The sequence below is a fragment of the Mastomys coucha genome, unplaced genomic scaffold, assembly GCF_008632895.1.
Source record: "Mastomys coucha isolate ucsf_1 unplaced genomic scaffold, UCSF_Mcou_1 pScaffold6, whole genome shotgun sequence".
Classification (NCBI taxonomy): Eukaryota; Metazoa; Chordata; class Mammalia; order Rodentia; family Muridae; genus Mastomys; species Mastomys coucha.
Genome location: NW_022196912.1, coordinates 84,728,263 through 84,751,221, shown reverse-complemented (window position 1 = coordinate 84,751,221; position 22,959 = coordinate 84,728,263). Strand labels below are relative to the sequence as shown.

General features: G+C 40.0%; 1 protein-coding gene across 2 annotated transcripts in view; it reads left to right on the top strand.

Moving 5' to 3' along the window:
• Map4k5 (mitogen-activated protein kinase kinase kinase kinase 5) overlaps window positions 1–22,959 on the top strand; it is a 91,917-nt gene that overhangs the window by 22,950 nt on the left and 46,008 nt on the right. For both annotated transcript variants that reach the window (XM_031355899.1, XM_031355898.1), the window contains exons 3-8: window positions 14,764–14,854; window positions 15,311–15,375; window positions 18,713–18,768; window positions 20,480–20,527; window positions 20,613–20,655; window positions 21,702–21,774. In XM_031355899.1, the coding sequence (XP_031211759.1) occupies window positions 14,764–14,854; window positions 15,311–15,375; window positions 18,713–18,768; window positions 20,480–20,527; window positions 20,613–20,655; window positions 21,702–21,774 (376 nt within the window). The remainder of the gene's footprint in view (window positions 1–14,763; window positions 14,855–15,310; window positions 15,376–18,712; window positions 18,769–20,479; window positions 20,528–20,612; window positions 20,656–21,701; window positions 21,775–22,959) is intronic.

Sequence of the window (22,959 nt, the reverse complement as noted above, 5' to 3'; positions counted from 1 at the left end):
ATCCTGGTTTTGAGTAATATACTTTTTTATTATCTAATAAAATCCTCTTTTTTTAATGTTTGCTATTTATTTTGCAATAACATTAAATCCTTTTGTTTGTTTTTCTTTTGGAGACAAGAGTCTCAGTATTGGCCAAGGTAGCCTCAAACTTTTAGGCTCAAGCAATCCTCCTGCCTCAACTTCCCAAGTAGTTGCAACTACAACAGTCTGCCACTTACTATGCCTGACTGTAGAGAGGAACTCCTAAAGTCCCGTACATGGTTTTTTCTCTGGCAGTCTTAGAGAACTGATGTCATTTCCGATGGTTTTACATGGACACACATTAGAGATACCGACGGCTTTGGGTCCAGGCTTCCACATTTTAGGATGGTGCTTCCAGTATTGCATATTAATCCTTAAGGGCTGACAAAGTGTTGATTGGCCTGTGTGTCATGGGGGCTCTACCCACTTCACCTTGCCTTTGACATTGCCTGTTTAATGTCTTTCATTGTGTCTGTTAGTTCATGAGGACCATGATCACATCATTTCTTAACAGCTGTTTGTTGACTCTCAGTACATGAGAGAGCCATTCAGAGTGTAGGAACTGAGAAGATAACAGCAGGGCCTAGGACTTGAATTTGTATTTTACAGGGGGAGGCAGAGCAAAGGAATTAATGTATGATGCTGTGGTTGCTCACTAATTCTCCTATTGGTAAGTGGTTTGTTGTTTTCCTTGTGACTTGTGTGCTCTGTCCTCAATACTCCTAGAGCTCCCAGTGCTCTGTCCTCAGACATCCACTCCTAGAGCTCATGGTGCTCCCAGTGCTCTGTCCTCAGACATCCACTCCTAGAGCTCATGGTGCTCCCAGTGCTCTGTCCTCACTCATCCACTCCTAGAGCTCATGGTGCTCCCAGTGCTCTGTCCTCCTTACCCTGACCTTAACTTTGCTGAGTTATGCTAGTGCCAACTCCTCTTTTATGTTGCCTATACCACTGAGCCAGCCTAGCATTTTGTACTTTAATACTTCTTAGCCGGGCAGTGGTGGCGCACGCCTTTAATCCCAGCACTTGGGAGGCAGAGACAGGCGGATTTCTGAGTTCGAGGCCAGCCTGGTCTACAGAGTGAGTTCCAGGACAGCCAGGGCTATACAGAGAAACCCTGTCTCGAAAAAAACCAAAAAAAAAAAAAAAAAAAAATACTTCTTAAGTCGTTGGTGGTTTTGTTTGTTTGCTTTTGCTTTTTGTTGTTTATTTTAGGCATTTCACTTGGAAAAATTATAATTTGGTTATTTTGTAACCTAATCTGAACCTTTCTTTTTTTTTTTTTTTTTTTTTGGTTTTTTGAGACAGGGTTTCTCTGTGTAGCCCTGGCTGTCCTGGAACTCACTCTGTAGAACCTTTCCTTTTTTAACAGATGAATTTGTTAATATAGTCAATATGTTGTTAATTATAGGATTTTGATCTCACTTCACCTGTTCATTTTATTTGTTTGTTTCTTAAAACAGTATTTCTCTGTGGAGCTCTGGCTGTCCTGGAACTCACTGTGTAGACCAGGCTGGCCTCAAACTTAGAGATCTGCCTGCCTCTTCTTTCTGGCTCTATTTTTTTTTTTGTTTTTGTTTTTGTTTTTGTTTTTGTTTGGGCTTTTTTTGGTTTTTTAAGACAGGGTTTCTCTGTATAGCCCTGGCTGTCCTGAAACTCACTCCGTAGACCAGGCTGGCCTTGAACTCAGAAATCCGCCTGCCTCTGCCTCCCAAGTGCTAGGATTAAAGGCATGCATCACCACTGCCCTGCTCTTCTTTCTGGCTCTTGTTTTGTTATTTATTTATTTATTTTAATTTATTTACTGTATGAGTGCTCTGCTGCATATACATCCACATGCCAGAAGAGGGCATCAGATCCCTATATAGATAGTTGTGAGCCACCATGTGGTTGCTGGGAATTGAACTCAGCACCTCTGGAAGAGCAACCAGAGCTAATAACCGCTGAGCCATCTCACCAGCCCTCTTGTTTTCTTCTTAATCTTTCCTTCTCTAAGTTTTTTAATGGCCTGGAATTTCTTTTAATTTTGCTGTTGATAATTTGGAAGAAACATAATCTAGTTTTATCAGAGAGTGGTCTATAAAGCTTTGGAGTAAGAGGCTTAAATTTGCACACCTTTATTAGGAAATAAGCTTGTGGAGCAGCGCACCTCTTCAACCCTAGCACTCCAGAAGCAGAGGCAGACAGATCTCTGAGTTCAAGGCCAATCTGCTCTACACAGTGAGTGCCAGGAATGCTAGGACTACACAGAGAAAAAACCCTGTCTCAAAAAGACAAGCTAAAAAACAAAACAAACAAAATAGGAATTGAACAGAGGCATGGAGAGATGGTCCATGGTTGAAAGCCTGGCTGTTCTTCCAGCAGTGCCAGGCTCAGTCCCCAGCATCCACATGACGGCTCACAGCTGTCTGGACCTTCAGCTCCAGGGAGCCAGATACCCTCTTCTGGCTTCTGAGGGTAAAGGGACAGCACTGGCTTCTACGCATGTGCCATGACACTGCACACTCCTACACAGTAATAAAAATACAATAATGTTAAAAATTACAAAAGAACCAACCAATCTTGTACTTCGTAGATTTAATGATGTTGAGGCTCACATGCTTGTACTTATCTAGGCTCTTTACTTCTGCTCTAAGCCATTTGTTTAGTTTGGAATTTTAGCTATAGAATTTTCTGATTTTAGTGGGGTATAAGTATATATCAGTCTACTTTTCAGAATGAATGGAGGCTGAAGACATGGCCAGTGGTTAAGAGCACTTGGTTTCTTTCAGAGGACCCATGTGACCACATGGTGACTCACAGCCATCTGTAATTCAAGCTCGGAAGGATCCAGTGTCTCCTTCTGGCCTTCATGAACACAACATTCATATGGTTCACATACATACATACATACATACATACAGTCATACATACATACATACATACATACAGTCAGTCAGTCAGTCAGTCAGAACACCCATACATATTAAATAAATTTAAAGTCTTTTTTTAGAAATAATAGCATCTTTGTAAACCTATGTATAAATGTAATGACCAGTTATCTAGATGTAGTTTTCTACTTAACTCGGTTCAGTTCCCATTGTTGGTATTTTTGTGTCAGTTCTTTGCTATTCTGACTTATTTTTTATCAGTAATGTAGTAATCTGAATGAGATGTTCACTATAGTCTTGGCAGTGGTTTTCAACCTTCCTAATGCTGCAGCCCTCTAATACAGTTCCACATGTTGTAGTGACCCCAACCATGAAATTATTTCATTGCTACTTCATAACTATTTTGCTACTGTTATGAATTGTAAATAACTGATATACAGGACATCTGATATGCAGGACATCTGATATTCAGCCCCAAGGGTTGTGACCCACAGGTTAAGAACCACTGGCCTTGGGCATCTGAATATTTGGGGAAGCTTAGGAGGTGTGGCTTTGTTGGAGGATATATGTTGCTGGAGGTGGGCTTTGAGAGTGTAAAGACACATACCATCTTGGCTCTTTCTGCTTCCTGTTTGTGGTTCAGGATGTGAGCTCTCAACTGTTCTTCATGCCATGAAAGCCACCTGCAGCCTGAGTCCTGCCCTGATAGACTCTTACTTCTCTACAACTATAAAGCTAAATAAACCTTTTTTTCCCTAAACACTTTGGCCGTGACATGAGCTAGTGGGAAGCAGGAACCTTAATTAAGAAGATCTACCCCCCTACCCCCCATTCATTGGCCTATGGGCAAGCCTGTGGAACATTTTCTTAGTTAATAATTAATGTAGGAGGGCCCACATCACTGGGGTGGGGATAGTTCTGGATAGTATAAAAAACAGGGTGATCAAGCCAGGAGGAATAAACCAGTAAACAGCCTTCCTCCATGGTCTCTGTTTTAGTTCCTGCCTCCAGGTTCCTTCCTTGCATTTTTGACCTGACTTCCCTCAGTGATGGAGTGTGGCCTGAGAGTTGTAAGATGAAATAAACCCTTTCCTTCCCAAGTTGCGTTTGATCGTAGCGTTTTATCACAGCAACAGAAACCCTAACCAAGACAGTGTTTAATCCCAGTAATAAATAACTACATACAAGTAGACGTCCCTTTAAATATTAGGAAAAATGTAATCTGTACCCACACATTGGTTGTCTTCCCAACCCTCTTAGTTCTTCTCTTAGTCTTCTTCATTTTGGAAATCAGCTTGCTAAGCTCCAAACTGGGCTTTCTTTTTATTCCTTTTTTTTATAGACTCCAGAATCAATTTGTTAGTAAATGCCATCAGTTCTACCTCCAAAACAAATGGTGAATGTCTGTCTCTCTGCATGACCTCTGTGTATGTATATGAATGTCTCTGTCTGCATTCCCTACACCCATGTTTGTCACAGCTGACTTCTTATCTCTCCCTGAAGCTCTAGGGACACTTGCGGTCATAATCAGATGTGCAGCCTTGCTCACAGAATCCTGCATGCCATGCTTGGCTGCTTCTCTGAGCAGGTCCCTTGTGTCTCCCCCTCCACTCCTCTGCCTCCATTTTCTCATATTTAAATGGTCCAAGACTAAACTAGCTCTTCATTCCACCAGGAGTACTGGTGTTTTGTTTAGAAGCCTCCTTGCCATTCAGAACTCAGCTTAGATGTTATGTCTGCAGTGGCAACTTACCCCACACCCTTGCAGCTTTGCATAGCATGTGACTGCTTGATACTTTTCCTATAGAGATATTAGCTTCTCTCCTACAATTTATGATCCACAAGAACAATGATCTTCAGTCTCCACAGCCTTATTTCAGCACATAGGACAGTCTAAGCATGCACCGCACAGCACTCATTCTTTCTACAAAAGCACATGTGCATCTGTGGCCACTGAATAAACATGGCCATTGATAGCGGACAGTCATGTCACCCATTCCTCTGCCAGCAAGCCTGGAGCGTTTCTCCTCTGACTTGCTGGAGCCTCTCTCTTGGGTCTGCCTGGAGGTGGATCTCTCCCCTTACTGGGAACTTGTTGCTTTGGCATTAGGGGAGATTGCCACTCTGCTCTTGTCTTTGAAGCCAGGTTCTTCGAGGACTGACTACATTTTGATTTTTGAGAACTCTTTGCAAGTCCTACCCCTCCCCCTGAAATCCATTCTCTCTTTCACAACTTTTCTTTATCATTTCTTAGACTTTTAAAAGAATTTCATTGCTTTTAAGAATGCCAGTTTCAGAGTTCAGTTAAGAGTTCATACTTCTCTTTCACAGAACCTGAGTTCAGTTCCCAGCACCCATATTGTACAGCTCACACCCACCTATTCACTCCAGTTCCAGGGAATCTGTTACCCTCTTCTGGCTGCCACAGACGCTTGCACCCACAAAGAGAAAGAGAGAGAGACTGAGAGATGGAGGCAGGGAGGCAAGGAAGGAATCATTCTGTAAAAATAAATAGTGCCAGTTACAGTACCTCCCTATACCTGTGCTTTGCCTGTTTTCTCTCCACGCCTGTCTGTCTTTAGGCATCTTTCCTGTAAGTGTATTTTTGTCCGCCATGCATCAATGGCTTCCTTGCCTCCTTTGCCATTTTGACTTGCTTCTGGTTGGTTCTGTAGCAGGACTGTTCTCAGCGCCTTCCATTTCTTTCATTTGCTGCCTGAATGTCCCTGTATTCATTTTCTCCTTTCATTTCCTTAAAAGGAAGTACTGTTGTCTAGAATTTTCTTTCACAGGGGATGCTCATATCTTTTGCATCCTGTAGTTATGGTTTTTTTCATGGTAATTTTTTGAGCGGGACCGGTGTTTTTTCTTTCAGCATTGTCAGGGAAGCCAAAGTCGATAGTGGTTCTCATGCTTTTGTAGCAGACTGGGAATATGAACTCAAAACACAGTAACATGTTAATTAATTTTCCTAGGATTCAGTTCAGATATTTTTTAAAAATTCTCTAGACAGCATTATTTCAAAATTGAATTCTTAACTGTATTTAGTGACTTAGTAAATTGCACTGATGCCAGTCTAATACAAAAGCCCTTCCTTGTATTGACTTAGCAGATGAGCTGGTCTAGAATTATGTTAGACATGAGAAGGTGACTACTTGCCAGTATGACCAGAAGGAGCCTACATCTGGTAGACCAGAAAAAAAGAGGGTTTTGTTTTGTTTTATCATTAAGTAAATGAAATGCCATCTGGAAACTTAATAATTACTTTCCCTTCATAGATAAAAATAGGATTTAGGATAATTTAGAGTCTTAAATTTTGTTAGCCTTTCTGATTTGCCCATGGCAGTTTAATTTTATAATATTTAAGTGAATATTTTCCTGAAACAAACTGCTTTTTTGGTTCTTCCAAATACAATAAGGCTAAAGTGAGCCTTAAGGACGAAAATAAACACAGAAAGTCATTTATTGGTCATAACAGTGGAGTCAGCTGTCTGTCTGTGGCCCTGTGTTTTCTTGTCTTTTTAATATACAGAAAAATGATTCTTTTTAGGCATGGTTTGACTGATTCTGTCTCATTCTTATAGTAGAATCTGGATTAACCAATAAAGCCAACACCTACACATACTGATGACACAGGATTTGGCTGGGTTATGATCACCACTGAAATGCTGGTGCCACTGTTGTAAGCTTTAAACTGCAATTTTCTGTCCTTTGGTTGGCCTCAGAAATGCTCTAGAAAATTAGGCTGGTACGATGGTGGTATGTGCCACCATGATTTCCTGTCTTATGTTGGAGTGCTTTGCTTAGCCTGATGCTTGCTCAACAGGTCTGTGGCTGGTAGTGGCCAGCAGCCAAAGCAGGGACAAAAAGCCCAGAAAAACTTTCTCTTTCTTTCTTCTCTCCTGTTATCTCTTTGTTAGTTGTGGCTTGTTGAGACAAGGTCCCAGGAGTCCAGACTGTCATCAAACTTGCTATGTAGCCCATGCCTCCCACCTCCATCTCCCAAGTGCTGGAGTTATCAGTACATTACTGCACCTGGCACACAATATTTATTCTTTATTTTGTTTTATTTACTTTATTTATTCAGTTTCACCACGTAGTACTGGCTGGCCTGAATTCACTACGTAGACCAGAGTGGCCTTGAATGCAAAATCCTCCTGCTTCTGTCTCTTAGGTACTGGGATTAAAGGTGTGTGCCACCATACCTGACAAGGATATTCTTTAAAATAGGCAACTTGTGGTATGTGTGGTATGTTAAGTGTTGTGAATCTTGCTTACGAGGATGGATTTTTTCTTTTTCTTTTTCTTTTTCTTTTTTTGTTTTCCTAGCTTTTTGAGACAGGGTTTCTCTGTGTAGTCCTGGCTGTCCTGGAACTTGCTTTGTAGATGAGACTGGCCTTGAACTCAGATCCTCCTCCTCCTGCCTCTCCTTCTGGAGTGCTGGGATTAAAGCTGGACACCACAATATAACTGGTTCTAAAGATGGATTTTAAGAAAGTCATTCTCGTGGATAATTAGTGTAATGTACTTTTGTTTGTTCATTTGCTTGTGTTTGTTGTTGTTGTTTGTTTTGTTTTATTTTTTAATGCAGTTAGGAATATTCATGAAGTAGCCCAGTATTTTGCAATAAAAAGTTAAGTGCATTTCCTTAGTTTAAAGTTTTCTAAATAAGTGGGAATGTGCTAATATCTTTCAATAGACTTTTTTTTAAAATTATGCTACCAGGAAATCCTGTTTCCTGGAAGTGTAAGAGGACAGAGTAAGAGGGGAAAGGTCAGGACGGGTGTAAAGATGTGCTTTGAACAAGACCATCAGCTGCTCTAGCTAAGTGGGATGCTCTTGCTTCCTGGAACTCTATTTAAAAACTGAATGACCTTTAAGAAAAAGAACTAAACAGTTTTATCTTTGTGTGTGTGTGTGTGTGTGTGTGTGTACAAACTGTACACGGAGGTATCTAACCTAGTTCTTTTCCTTATTCCCATTAGACAGGGTCTTTCAGTGAGTCTGGAGATAAGCTGGTTCCAGCCATCCTGCCTTTGCCCTGCACCCAGCACTGTGGTTAGAAGCATGTTCATGCCCACATCTGCTCTTTGTTGTGGGTTCTGGGACTGAAAGCTCAGGTCCTTATGCTTGTACCACAAATACTCTTACTGAGCTAGCTCCCCAGGCCCATAGTTTCCGTTTTCAAAAGATTTTTATATGTATCCTATGTGTATAAGTGTGTGTACATGTGCGCTGGTGCCCACAGATTACAGAATAAGGCATTAGATCCTCCGGAAGAGCAGCATGGCCTCCTAACTGCTGAGTCTATCTCAGCCCATCCTTTCCATCTGTAAAACTCTACAATGGAAACTAGTTGTAACCCTCTCTTCCTTGTTTGGATACTTCCATTCTGAACTGGGTGGGTGTTGTGAGAAAATGCCTCCCTAAGAGTGGCCTGTAGGGGAGCTTGTGGAGCAATTTATTGATTGATGATTGATAGGGAAGGGCCCAGGCCATGATGGGCAGTGCCATCCATTAGCAAGTAGTCTTGTAGTATATAAGAACAAGCCAGGGGAGCAAGCAATAAGCAGCATTCCTCCATGACCTCTGCTTTCATTCCCGCCTTCTGTTCTAAGGCGGGAATATGCCTTTCCTTCCCAGTGTCGCTTTTGGTCATGGTCTTTATCACATCAGTATAAGTCCTAACTTGGTGATATAGCAGTTTCTTCTGTCCTTCCTGGGTACCTTACACACTCACACATACACAGAGTAAATATTTTCTAAATTTGTTCTTTTAAAAGTTTCTAGCTAAAAAGCCTACATGTGAAACCTGTAACCCCAGCACTGTGGAGATGGACACAGAAGGTTCTAGGGCTTGCTGTCCACCAGCCTGGCTCCAGGTTCAGTGAGAAACCCCACTGCAAGGAAGTAAGGTGAATAACAATGAGTGGGACATTGAGCCTCCTCCCCTGCCTCCACCTTTTCGTGGGTGCGTGTACTCATGCATGTGAACATGTACATATGCCCCACATACTCACATGTACACATGTGCATATGCTGCACACACAGAAAGTAATACAAAAATGAATAAAGGTAAAATAAAACTTTTAGTGCCACTTAAAGCATAGGTAATTCTATGTATTGTATTCTTAAGACACTCTGTTTCCCAGTTTGGCTTTGAACACAAAATTAAAAATATTTTTTGTTTCTTTATAATAAAAATCATGACTTTCAATACCAGATTCTAAGTTAATGTTCAATGCCACATTATAGATTAGTAACTTTAAAACTTACAAGATTTTCTAAACTGAGGAAGCTAAAGTAGAGGATTGCAAGTTTAGAGTTTGCAGGTTACAGGGAGTTTAAGCTTTGGGTGTCTTAATTAGGGTTTCATTGCTGTGAAGAGACACCATGACCAAGGCAACTCTTATAAAGAACAACATTTAATTGGGGCTGGCTTACAGGTTCAGAGGTTCAGTCCATTATCATCATGGCAGGACGCATGGCAGCATCCAGGTAGACATGGTGCTGGAGGAGTTCTACATCTTCATCTGAAGGCAGCTAGGAGAAGACTGTCTTCCACAGGCAGCCAGGAGAAGGGTCTAGAGATCAAGAAGTCTAGTCAGACTTGAGCATGCGTGTGTGTGTGTGTGTGTGTGTGTGTGTCCTCAAAGCCCCTCCTCCCCAGTGACACACATCCTCTAACAAGGCTACACCTCTTAATAGTGCTACTTCCCATGGGTCAAGCATATTGAAACTACCACAGTGTGGTCAATAACTCTCTGTTAAAATAGTTTTTAAGGTGGGCAGGGACTGGAGGTTTAGCTCAATAAAAGCATTTACCTAGAATCAAAGAGGTCCTACTTTCAAACCCCAGTACAGTAGTTTTTTTAAAAAAAGAAATAAAGAAACTTTAAAGGTATTTTATCGATAAACATTCCTCACTCTTTTTGCTCAATGGAAAAAAAAGTCATGTTTCTTGATTACCACTTTAATCAACCAAATTTATCTGATCCTCAGCATTGTGTCACTGCTTGTCATGTTCATATGAAACTTAGCCAATGCAGTATTTATCATTAGATTTCATTGAGTTTCTGAAAGCAGTTAATATAAAGTGTGTGTGTGTGTGCATGTGTGAATGTAAGTATACGTGCACGAATATAAGTATGCATTGTACATGTGTGTACACATATGAAAGCCAGAGGTCAACCTCAGATGTTGTTCTTCAGGATCCGTTTACCTCATTTTCTGAGATGGGGTCTCATAGGACCCGGGCTCTTTGTTGCTAACTTGATTGGCCAGTCAGCCCCAGGGACAGCCCCAGGAAGTGTCCACCTCCCTAGTAGTGGGATCACAGGCCTGCACCTCAGGCTCAGCATTTTACCTAGATACTGGGGATTGAACTCAGAAAGTACCTTACCAAACTGAGCTGTCTCCCCAGCCTGGACTCCCCTTTTAGGCTGTTGGTTTCCACTGCCTATAGAAACTTTAATTGTGTTGTCCCACTTTGTCACAGTGAATGGTTGCTTCTCCTCCCCCCCAACCCCACCCCCAGCTTCTATGAATAGCATTGCCATGGCCATGACTTGCATGTATGTCTTTGAGACTTCGGATGCACTCTTTGGATGCATACTTAGGAGTTGGCTACAAGATAAATAACTGGATCATGTAGTAGTTCTTCTTTTATTTTTAAGTTCTAAGGAACTACCATACTGTAGTAGAGCATCATTTTATGATCCCAGCAGCAGTGTGCAAGGGTTCTGTGTCTTCTCTACATTCCTACTGTCACTCTTAAAGAAAAAAAAAAATAGCAACCCATACTTGTGGACTTAGGTGATATTTCTCTGTAATTTTCAGTTGTTTTCTCTGATTAATGTTGTTGAATTTCCCTATGATTATTATTTGTTGTCTGTTGCCTGTTAATTGATGAGGTTATTTTATTTTTAATTGTTGAGTTTTAGGAGGTTTTTATATATTATGGCTATTAAGCCCTTAGTGGGTACATCATTTTCATATACATTTATTCATTCTACAGGCTGCTTAATCTGTTGACAGGGCCCTTTGAGGAACATGAATTCTTAAAGTTTGATGTATTCCTGTCTTTCCCTTTGGTTCTCTGTGCTTTGGTATCATACCTAGCAAATTCTAAAATCCATCATCCTAAGTCTTTTACTAGTGTTTCTTCTCGGAGTTGCAAGTTGTGATCATTTAGGTCTTTGGCTCATATTTGTGCACTTGGGTCTGTTTTAAGTTAAGTTTCAATCTTTTACTTGTGTGTATGTAGCTTTCCCAGAACTGATACTTAAGTAAATTATCACTGGCCATATACATGAGGGCTTATTTCTGAGTTCTGTTCCTTTTGTCTGTGTGTCTGTCTTTATGACAGTAGTGAACTGTTTTGATTATTGTAGTGTTCAGTACATTATGGAATTGGAAACACTGGGTCTTCTGGTTTTGTTCTTTTTAAAGATAGTTTTGGTTGTTGAGGGTCCCCTGAAATCTCAGTTTTGTTTTTCTGAAAAAAAATTTGTTGGGATTTTTATGAAGATTACGTTAGGTAAGTGGCGTTGAGTATGGAGCGATACCTTCTGTTTGAGACTTCGTCCTGTGGTGTTTTCTGGTTCTGAGTGTGCACATCTTTCGCCTAAGTTATCCCCAGGTTTTACTCTTTTGAGTGCTGTTGTGAATGGAATTGTCCCCTGGTGGCCCCTTGCTCCTGTGTAGAGGCACTAGCTTACTGTGCTGCAGGTGTGCTGCCTTCCCTAGACTTTTAGTAGAATCTTGAGGTCATGTCATCTGTGAACATATTGTTACCTTGTTCCTTTCTAATTTGGGAATTTTAAAGTGATTTTTTAATGATGTGAGCAGTACTTATTTTTATTAGTGGCTGAAAATAGTCTGTCAAGCTATGGAATATGGGTCCTATTCACAGATATGGTAGGAGGAATCATATAATTACATACTTATAGAAATGGGAGCAAACATCAAAATGCTAATGATCAATGTGTATCTAGTTGATAAATTTATGAGTATTTTTATTTCATTCTTACTGTCTCTGTATTGACAAAAATATTTACATTAATGTTGATACAGTAATTATAGACTAAAACATGAAATGTTTTTATTATTAAAAAGTGATAGTCTCGAAAAACCAAAAAAAGTGATAGTCCCATTATTGGTTCCTCTAGAGGATGGACACAGTTTAGTAGCTTTCTGTGTAATTCAGAAGCATCAGGTAATAATTTTAACCTGTGAGCAACGAAGTAGATATATACACAGTAGACCTTAAAAGCACAAACCAGTTGATGTTTGATGGAATAGTAAGTGCAAGACTTGTTTTGAATAATAAATATCTAATGGAAATACTAAAATATGCTGTTATTAAAAGTGACTGAGCCCAGTTGTAGCTTTTAATCGTTTAGTTATTCAAGTTATGTCTGGTCCCAGTATCTGTCGTGTAGTGTATAGAGCTTCCATCCCTCACTGATCCCCTCTTGGCTGACATGAGCACTCTTTTCCTGGGGTTTCAGGCCAAATTCTCCAACCCCAAGACATAAAGAGGTCAGGTGACAATCAAGTGGCTTCGGTGACTCCCAGCTTTCTCTGTTCTACTTTGGTGCTGCCAGCAGCTGCCCTTGTCAGAGTCAGGGAGAACACACCGAAGGCTTATCCAGTGAGCACAAGGACTTACTCAGCTGCATGGTTTTCAAAGTATATAAACTGAGAAAAACGGTAATTCACAGCTTTTGGTTCTAGATCTCATCTTCACTGAGACTGCTAATAACCGAAAACAGAATCATTTTTCATAGTTCAACTTTTCAAGAGACCAAAGTGGTCTCGTGCCAGGCTATAGATGAGTTCTGCCTGGCCTGTGGTCCGTCCAAGTTCCTTCAGTAGCCTTCAGGCACAGACAGTAGCTCATGCTGAAGAGGAGGGCATTGTCTTAGAAGGGCTGGGGGCGACAATGGCCAATAGAATCCTTTTAAGTGTGTTTAACATAAGTGAAATAGTCAGGGCGAGAAGCTAGCTTGGGAGAGCCTGGACCTAGCACACATTTAAAGTCAAAGCACTTGCAAGATATTCCCGGGGCAATGAGAAGGCTGCTAAAACCAGAGCTAAGGATTTCTGTGGTTCTTAGGTAATTGGTCTCATCCTTAATATGGCCTGGAAACGATGAAACTCAACTTGAGAGCACAACTTAAAAGTCACTTCTACCGGAGTAGAGGTGGCCTGCATCCTGCAAAACCCAACACACAAGCCCAGTGCCTTTCCTATGCACCAGCAATGAGCATGTTAAGAAAGAAATTGGGGAAGACTAAACTAGAATAAGACTAGGTGAAAGACCCAGACAGTAGACGTTGAACCAGGGCCAGGAGGTAGCTGAGCACAGTTGTCGCCGATGACCAGAGCTCAGGCCCTGGAGCCCAAGGTGAAAGTCTCCTGGTGAAAGGAGAGAAATGACCCCACGAAGTTGTTTTCTCATCTCCACACTTGTGTAAGGTTAAACACACACACACACACACACACACACCCTCAAATGTAGTTTTTTAAAAATGCAAACGCTGAAGCAAAATAAGCCAGACCTAGAAAAGTAAACATCACATTATTACTACATAAAATCTAGATTTAACAGTGTGGTGTGTGCATGCAAATGGAACAGTCCAACTAGGAGTTAGGATTGTAAATAGATGTATATTGAGTGTTGAACCTAATTTTATAAAACAAATACTGTTGTGCATAAAGGGACATTGAGATTCAGATAGAGTGGTAGTGGATGAAATTGGAGCTGGGAAGATGGCTCAGTTGGTAAATTGTCGTCCAAGAGAAGGTGCCTGAGTTTGAACCCCTAGCATCCATGTAAAAAAGCTGCTGCTGGTGGTGTCCCTGTAACCCAGTCCTGGGAGACAGACAAGAGTAAACCTGGGACTCACAAGATGATCTTGCTTAGTCAACAAGCTTCGGGTTCATTGAGAGACCCTATTCAAAACTAAAGTGGAAAGTGATGGAGGAAGACACCCAACACTGACCTCTGAACTAACTCTACAGATGTGCACACACATTCTCACTACCCCTCCCCCCTCCCTGATCAAGTAAAAGATGTGGGTGCCTTCTCTACCCCACATTCATTAATGTGTAGGTCACTCACAGAGATGGGCTCTAGCTCAATGGTGGGAGTACTATCCTAGCATGCATGAGATACATATATAATGTATCTTATGTAGATATTATAAAACCATAAGAGTTAAACTATACCATAGATCAAATAGGCACAGCAGATAATGCTGTAGCGTTCACCCCAGCAGCTGCAAAATACAGTCTTCGTAGCCGGTCTTTGGCTGCTTTGTGGTTCTTCTTTCTCCACCCTTCTCCACTCTTTTTCCTCTCTTTCAGCCCCCTAACACTAGGTAGGAGAGAAAAAAGAAAGGGGGGTGAAAAGGGTAGACTACCTCCTGCTGATTAGGGATGGCAAACTCTTTGGGTCAAGTTTGATCTTCACTGTCATGCCATCTAATTTCTTCTTCTCATTTCTTTGTGCACAGCTACTTAACAAACCAAAACCAACCAACAACTACCACCACCACCACCACCACCACTCCAGAGCCCTAGCATTTATAAACCCTCAGGCAGGTCCCCAGGATTCCAAATGTTACATTGTCACAGAAACTATCTGCAGCTGGCAAAATCACGCCCCTGCTAGAGCACGGGGCAAGTCATAGTCATCTGCTGTGGACAGTCTGAAGCAGCCCTGTGACCCACGCCTGGGGTTAAAGTGAAAATATATTCCCATAATATTTTTGTTTTTTTAGAAAAACCAAAGTTCTCACTATAAATCTTCTCATATTTCTTCATATTTGGAGTAGCATGGTGACCAACTTATTTTGTTTTTCAGGTGATGATTTTTCTTTGATTCAACAAGAGATATATATGGTTAAAGAATGTAAACATTGCAACATCGTAGCCTACTTTGGGAGCTATCTCAGGTAAAATATGAGCATCATCGTTTGATCTATTTTTCATTTTCTCTTTCCCACCACTCTCCTTCCTCTTGTATAAATGCCACTGTATGTGTGTATTTTTAAAGCATTGTCTGAAATTCTAAGTCTGGTAGGGTTTTCTTGCCATCTTCCCTGCTCTGTAAACATTAGCACCTCTGTGTATATGACCGAGCCTTGTCTGGCAGCCTTAATGGAGCATTGTGAGTGATGATAACGGAGAACAGATCATATCCTCACCTTCTTTGAACTGAGAGAAATCTGAACTGATGTGCTCTTATGTGTGCCTAGGAAGGATTGCTCTGCCAGTTTCCTGTGGCTCTCTGCAGAGCACCCTGAAGCCCAGTGCATTGAGAGAGAGCCATGGGCCTATAGAATACGCATTTCAGTAGCTGGAAGTACACGCTCATTTAATTCTCCCTCCCACCCCACCCCTCTCATTAGTAGGGAGAAGCTGTGGATTTGCATGGAGTACTGCGGTGGCGGATCACTTCAAGATATCTATCACGGTACTGTTAATGCGACTCCACATCTTAAAGCCTACTTTGGCCTTTTATGATTGTTGTTTGACATTTCGAGCTAACAAGGGAAATGAGTTGTGTAGATTTAGTCTCTAACATTAGTCTTTCTTGTCCCCAGAGACAGGTTTAAAACCTAGGAATTCTTATTGTTGCTCTTGATTATTCAGCTAATTTTGTTTGAGCCTGACTGAGCTAAGAGATCCATAAGTACCTGTACAATATAAATTTTACTTTTTCCCTGGGCATGATGTATGTTCTTGCTACCCCGGATGCTTCTGAGGCACAGTCAGAAACATCTAGAGTTTAAGGCCAGTCAGGACTGAAAACTGAAACTCTGCCTAAAAATGGCATAAATACTACTTAGATGTATGTAGTTTCTAAGAAAGCAGAAAGGCATGTGCCAAGGGAGCTACCTAAGCAGTGTTAGAGGGCAGCCATAGAAGAAGTCCTCTGGACAGAGCTACCACGAGGGAGTTCATCACTCTAACAAAGTTTATTAAAATATGAGTTTGAAAAGAAAGAATTTTTAGTATTGTAATTTAGACAGTTTCCTTAGTTGAACTTGGCTTTTCTTCATAACCTGTTTTAGAAATAGTTTTTGTAGGGCCTCCAGTTTCAGTTTTTTTGTGGTTGGTGGCTTCTTGAATTGCTAAGATTTACAAAAAGAATAAATAAATACAAAACTCTTAATGAAATATTTTTCTTTTTTTATTTAAAAAGACCTATTGCAGGTATGCATAATTCATCCAGAATTTTGCAAAGTACTTGAAAACATTTCTATGCTAAAATCTTTACATTGAAAGTCATCAACGTCTGTTAATGTGTCTTCTGAAATCGCCATAAAGATGAAAAAACAAAAGTGCTGTTCCACTGTTGTAGCTTATAAGGAGCTAAGTTTTTAGACCATCAGGTGACCAGTGATGAGGGAAACCTACTGTACTCAACAGAATATGACATAGCTGTGTATATACTGGCCTGAAAATTTCTCCTCACATACGTATAACAGCTGATCATGCTTGGGCTCTTGAATTTTTATTTTTATAAATATGCACGAATGTAAATGCATAGCAAAATGAAAGGATTATATGCCAAAATCATAAGTCACTGCCTCTAAGGAGGGAAAAGTGGAGCTCAGAAATAAAATTCTGAATCATGATAAATATATATTATTGTATCATTCAGTTATAAACTTTGAAGTTGTCTAATTTTGTCACAACAAACAACCATAACAAATAACAAAAAAACCGTAGCTCCTCAGTCTCTGTCTTTTTTAAGTTTGCCATATAACTATTACAAGTACAGAAAATACTGTGGTGTAGACTGTCTCCTAGGCGCCTTAATGAGAGCCTATGTGGTGGTACACTCCTATAATCCCAGCACTTAGGAGGTAAAGGCAGAAAGGTCGGGAGTTCAAGGTCATCCTTGATTATGTAGGGAAATATTCAGGGCCAACCTGAGCTACATAGGACACTGTCTTAAAAGATAAAAAACTTTTCAGTAAGCAGTAACCCTACTTTTTTTTAAATTAGTTTATTTATGTGAGTACACTGTCACTGTCTTCAGACCCATTAGAAGAGGGCATTGGATCCCATTACAAATGGTTGTGAGCCACCATGTTATTGCTCGGAATTGAACTCAGGACCTCTGGAAGAACAGTTAGTGTGCTCTTATCCGCTAAGCCATCTCTCCAGCCCAACCCTACTTTTAAAAAAGAAAGAAAATTACTATATATATTATTACATATATATGTATTGAAACTACCAGAATGAAATTAATGTTTTCTTTTCTCAACTAATATTTTAACAAAATATTAGTTAAATAGTAACATTTATATACCACCAAATTAAAATTATTTTCTAAGATTTTATAAAGAATTATGATTTTTATGAAAATTTTTTTATTTGATATAATTTTTACCTATGTGTACTTTTACAAATGAGAGCTGTTGAAAATATGAATACAGCTGGCGAATTTTACCACTTTCCCTCTTATGCTTAAAAAATTGTTACTGAGACATTTTTATGAAATTTCTGTTTGCAATATTGAAGCCTAATTGTTAGCAGGGTGGTGGTAGCCCATTCTATTAATCCCAGCACTCAGGAGGCAGAAGCAGGTGTTTCTGAGTTTGAGACCAGCCTGGTTTACAGAGCTAGTTCTAGGACACTCAAGGCTACACAAAGAAACCCTGTTTTGAAAAACCAAAAATAAAGTAAAAATAAAGCCTGACTAATATTTGTTTTTAGTTGAATATAAGGAGTATTATTCCTTTTATACTAAAAAGCACATTAATTAAATTAAAAAAGTAAGTAAATTTAAAAAAAAAGTCTGTACATAGGCTGATCTCTGTGAATTTGATCTACAGCCTGCTCTTCATAGAGAGTGGCAAGTTCCAGGACAGCTAGAGCTATGTAATGAGACCTTATTTCAGAAAGATGTGTGCACGTGCATGTGCGTGTGCATGTAAAATAAAGCGGCATCACTTCTTACATTTCTATCTTATCAGTTTACTAAGAATAAAACTTTTGTGTCTGGGAGTAGGTGTGGTCAGTCAGAAATTAAACAAAGCAGCACGGTATTTCTCTATGCAGAGAGGTCATAATCAGCTCTAGTTTGGGTCTCAGCATCAGCAGGCAGCACACCAATTTCCTCTCGTGTACAGAAAGCACTGTAGAAGCTCCCGATGGCATACTTGCATAAGGACTTTATACTTCATGTCAGAGGAAGATCTGCTTTCCAGAAGTAATCTGGTTCCTTTTGATCTTTGGGAAGGTTCTGAATCAGGCCTCCCTGTTCTGAGAGCTGTGAAGATGTGTACTAGGAATGGCTACTTCTAACTAAATTTTAAGGTTTTTATATTATTTTGCATTGTGACTGTTTTGCATGTGTGCACATGCACTGGATAGTCATGTTCCCGGAGGTCAGGAGAAGGTCTCCTCCAGTGCTCTGTGCCTCTCTAAGTAATTCACAAACAGGGTCAGCCATCCTCCTGGCTTTGTTCCTGAGACTGTGTGGACTGAGCTGATAGTCCTGGCTCCCTGCGGACTATGTGTGCCACGTGCACTAAGTTTTATGCATAATGGGCACTTTATCTTTTCACTGTGCAGAGTTGTCTGGGAATAGACCTCTGTTTTCAGAGTTGACTTTAAAATTCTCAGTGTTCGTTTCATTTCTTAAGTTGTGCAGATGCTATCTGCTCTTAGTCAGGAGAGAAGGCAAGCAGTGATCCAGGCAGCAGTTGCATGCTGCTTCATCATTTATAACTAGACTGTTTTCAGTGTTAGCTGCAAATGACAATGTGGTTTTTGTTGTTGTTCTTTCTTTCTAGTTACTGGACCATTATCTGAAATGCAAATAGCCTATGTCTGCAGAGAGACCTTACAGGTACAGTGTTGCAGGTCACCGTGAGTAACTGTAAAATGGGTTTGTCCAGAAGCTGAAGAGTGAAGACAGTGCCCCCAGTTCAGCCTTTAACCATGTAATGCTAGTGCTTTCCTCATGAGTGATTTGCAAAGATCCATTCAGGCAGATAATGAGCGCGCAGTGGTCGCGTGGCTTCTTTACTGCTGAAGTGCAGATGGTCGTGGGTGGTAGGGTACTTGGGTGACATGAGTTGCCACCAAAGCTGAGGAAAGCCACACTTCAGCATTGTTTAATGTGGGTGAGTCTATAGACTTGTCCGTTGTAATGAGGTGTCTAACTCTTTCCCTCAAGCTTTATGGGTATGAACAGAACATTCCTACAGAATTGGGAGGGCATTTGCCAGATCTTGTTCTGCATGGCATTAATATGGGCCATCAATAGCAGAGCGCCCTTTTCTAAGTTCCATCAGTGAATGAAAGCACACTTGTGCTTCTTTAGTCCAGAGCCTGGGAGAATTTAATATACTGAGTGTATCCTCACTAGACACTTGGCATCTCTATATGATTTTTTTCAGTTCTCTGAAAGATTACTCACTGCAAAATTTAGTGTTAACAATATTGTTCATCTGCTTCAAGGCATGGGGAGGGGTCACAGCTGATTCTTATTGAGAGTTATTACCCTCACACACTTCCTAGACTGTGTAGTTTGTTTAGAAGTGAGGTTGATGTTCTGTATGTCTATGTAGTTGTTACTTTAAAATGAACCTAGATTGATCAGATCCAAGAAAAATTCTAGTCAGTTTATACAGTGCATTTCCTTGTGCTCCAAGACATGGTGTCCCCAGCCTTCTGTGAGACAAGTGCAGGTAAATTCCCCTGCGTCCATGTGATCATCCTTCGTGTCCACGAGGGACTGCTTCCAGAACTTCCAAGAATACATATCTGTAGCTACTCATCTTTTACATAAAATGGTATAGTGTTTACACATGCCCACATGTTCCTTTGGTCATTGAGGCCACCTGAAGATTACTTACAACAAATAGCTTACACGCCATGAATGTTGCTTAAGTCATTGCTTTACTGCTCTTCAGGGGTAACAACAGAGATATCTGTATGCATATTAGTGGTAGATGCTTCCTCTCAAATATTTTCGATCTTTATTTGTTTAAATCCATGTATACAAGTGGTAGAAATGACTAGAAATGTAATTTTTCCACAACATGAACCTATTAAAAACATATTGTGTTTAATAAAATACAAACTTAATCATGGGCTTATAGCAAAGAATTACTGACAGATTAGTTTTCTTTATATTTTAGTTTCTGAAGTTGATTGTTTCTTTAAGTAACAGGTAGGATACTAAACCAAAGAGAAAGATCAGCAACGTGGATTTAATAAGTCAGGCCCAGTAACTCTAACTTTAGCTGGGTATGAGGTTCTAGGTCCCTGCATATGAAACAAGGCTGTATAAACAGTGACCTCCCACACCTGATCCAGTGTTAAAGTCCGGTCAAGCTGATGGACTTCTGCATTTGGTCAGGAGAGAGTAACAGAGTAGCAATCACCATACCAGCCAAAATAGTACAAGAAAGTCAGCAAAATACATAAGACAGTGGTTTTCAAGTAGCGAGACAGAAGGCCTTGGCAAACAGGAAGTCTAATTCTTCTTACACAGTAACTCAGGTAGACATTTGATGCTGGCTTTCTAATGCATTTTTTTTTTTTAACTTTAGGGTCTTGCCTATTTGCATACTAAAGGCAAAATGCATAGAGATATCAAAGTAAGTTCACTTAGTATATTTAAATTGCTGAGTTTTGAAGGAATTTGTATGTTGCTAGTTAATAGCATTTGTGCTTTTGTTTTAGGGTGCAAATATCTTATTAACAGACCATGGTGATGTAAAATTAGGTATGTTATTTTGAATTCTTAATTTTTTTTACCAAGAAAATTAAATGATATTTAAGTTTGAATAGGTTTATTCTTATATAGAGAGAGATAATAATAATTACCTGTGGACCTATTTTATTCCTAAAGGAGAAAAATCTACTGGACTTGAGAAAATCTTATAGGTCAAAAAGGTCATATTCATAGTCCTATTATTTATGTAGAAAGATACAAACTTATTGCATACTTTTCAGCAAATCATTAATATTTATGAAAATATGTAAGTCTGGTATATTAAATGACAACAATGAACTAAATAGTGTGTTTAATATTTATTACTGTCTTAGTTAGGATTTCATTGCTATGAAGAGACACCATGACCAAGGCAACTCTTTTAAAGGACAACATTTAAGTGGGGCTAGCTTACAGGTTCAAAGGTTCAGCCCATTATCATCAAGGCAGGAACATGGCAAGTGTCCAGGCAAACGAGATCCTAGAGGAGCCAAAAGTTGTACATCTCGACAGGAGAATACTGACTTCTGTAAGGCTAGAAGGAGGGTCTCCACAGTTCACCCCCTCAGTGGCACACTTCCTCCAACAAGGTCACACATACTAATAGTGCCACTTCCTGGGCCAAGCATATTTAAACCTCCACAATTACCGTGTTTAACAACAAATATAAAATTTTATGTACATAGGAAAATATTCTAAAAAGTAGCGACAAAGTAATAACCTTGTACTGTTTTAGAATTAAAGGAATTCAGGTGTATGTTTCTACATGTTTTTAGTTTTGCAATTTCTCCCCACATTAACTTCATTGTACTTGTAATTAAAAAATTTTATTAGCCTAATGCAATACATTTTTCATTTTAGTAAAATTATAAGAAATTTTCTTTTAATGAATATGTTATGAACCAAGTAAGGACAGATCTTAGTACTAAATTTATGCACAGTTCTTGACATTAATACCTAAAATATTAATGATGCTGTGCCAAGGGTGAAACTTAAAAGTGCTAGTTATGTCAAAAAGAACTCTACCAATTTTCTGCTCTTTTTTTTTCCCTCCCCAGCGGATTTTGGTGTGGCTGCAAAAATCACAGCCACCATTGCAAAGAGGAAGTCCTTCATCGGCACCCCTTACTGGTGAGGCCTTACTGCCACCGCCTTTCTAGCTTCATTTCTTCATGCTTTGCACTGAACCCTAATTCTTGTTTCTTAACTTTTATTGATTCTCTCTTAGTTTCACAGCATGCACCCCAGCACTACTCATCTCCCTGTCCCTTCATATCTGCCCTTAGCCCATGCAACCTCCCTCCGTAAAATAAAAATCCCACAAACAAACAAAGCACAGAAAACATCTCATCGTGGAAGCTGTAGTGTGTCACGGTGTGTCCCATAGTAAATCCCTCCGTCCACACACTGTCACTTGCAAATATGAACCTTAATTCATAACAATACAAATGACCATCAAAGGTCAGGAGATGTGTGTGCTACTTGATACTTCCCTAGGTTTGATTGCGCTAGGGAACTTTGATTCTTCATAGCATCCAGCATGATGAAGGGCCTATGTAGAATATGGAGTTTAAAAAGAAAGACTTCTATTACCTCTTCTATTTTTCTGTCTTAATCAAGGACTATACTCCTGGTTGCTAAAACCTACACATATGTCCCACAGCCCTGCCTGTGTGGTGTAGCCTGCTGGTGACTACCAACCACAGTAATTTTTCTAAAACACTGTCATCCTTATTGAGGGTAACCTGGTCTATGAGCCCCTGACTCAAAAAAAAAAAAAAAAAGGCAACAGAATCACTTAATATTTAAAATAATGTAATGAGTACTATAGCAGGCAACATTCAAAGTTGGTGCTAAATGTTGAGTTTGTTTGTGTATGGTGTTTGGATAATTTATTATTTTGAAAATGATTTAAAGTAATCCTATGCCTTATAAATAATGCCAAAATAAGTAAGGGGACTGGAGAGATGGTTCAGTGATTAGTAACACTGGATGCTCTTCCAGAGGACAGAGTTAAATATAAAAGTAAAAATAGGGCTGGGCATGGTGCCACATTCTTGGGAGGCAGAGGCAGGCTCTGTGAGTGTGAAGCCAGCCTGGACTACAGAGTGAGTCCCAAGCCAGTCAGCATTACATAGTGAGACCCTGTCTCTAAATAAAATAAAATAAAAATAAGCTTAAAAAACAAATGAGTTTAAAAGGGGGAACCAAATACCCACGGAAGGAGTTGCACAGATTAACTGTGGAATAGAGACTGAAGGAAGGGCAAGCCAGCCTAAATATAGCTATCTACTGAGAGGCTCTGACAGTACCTGA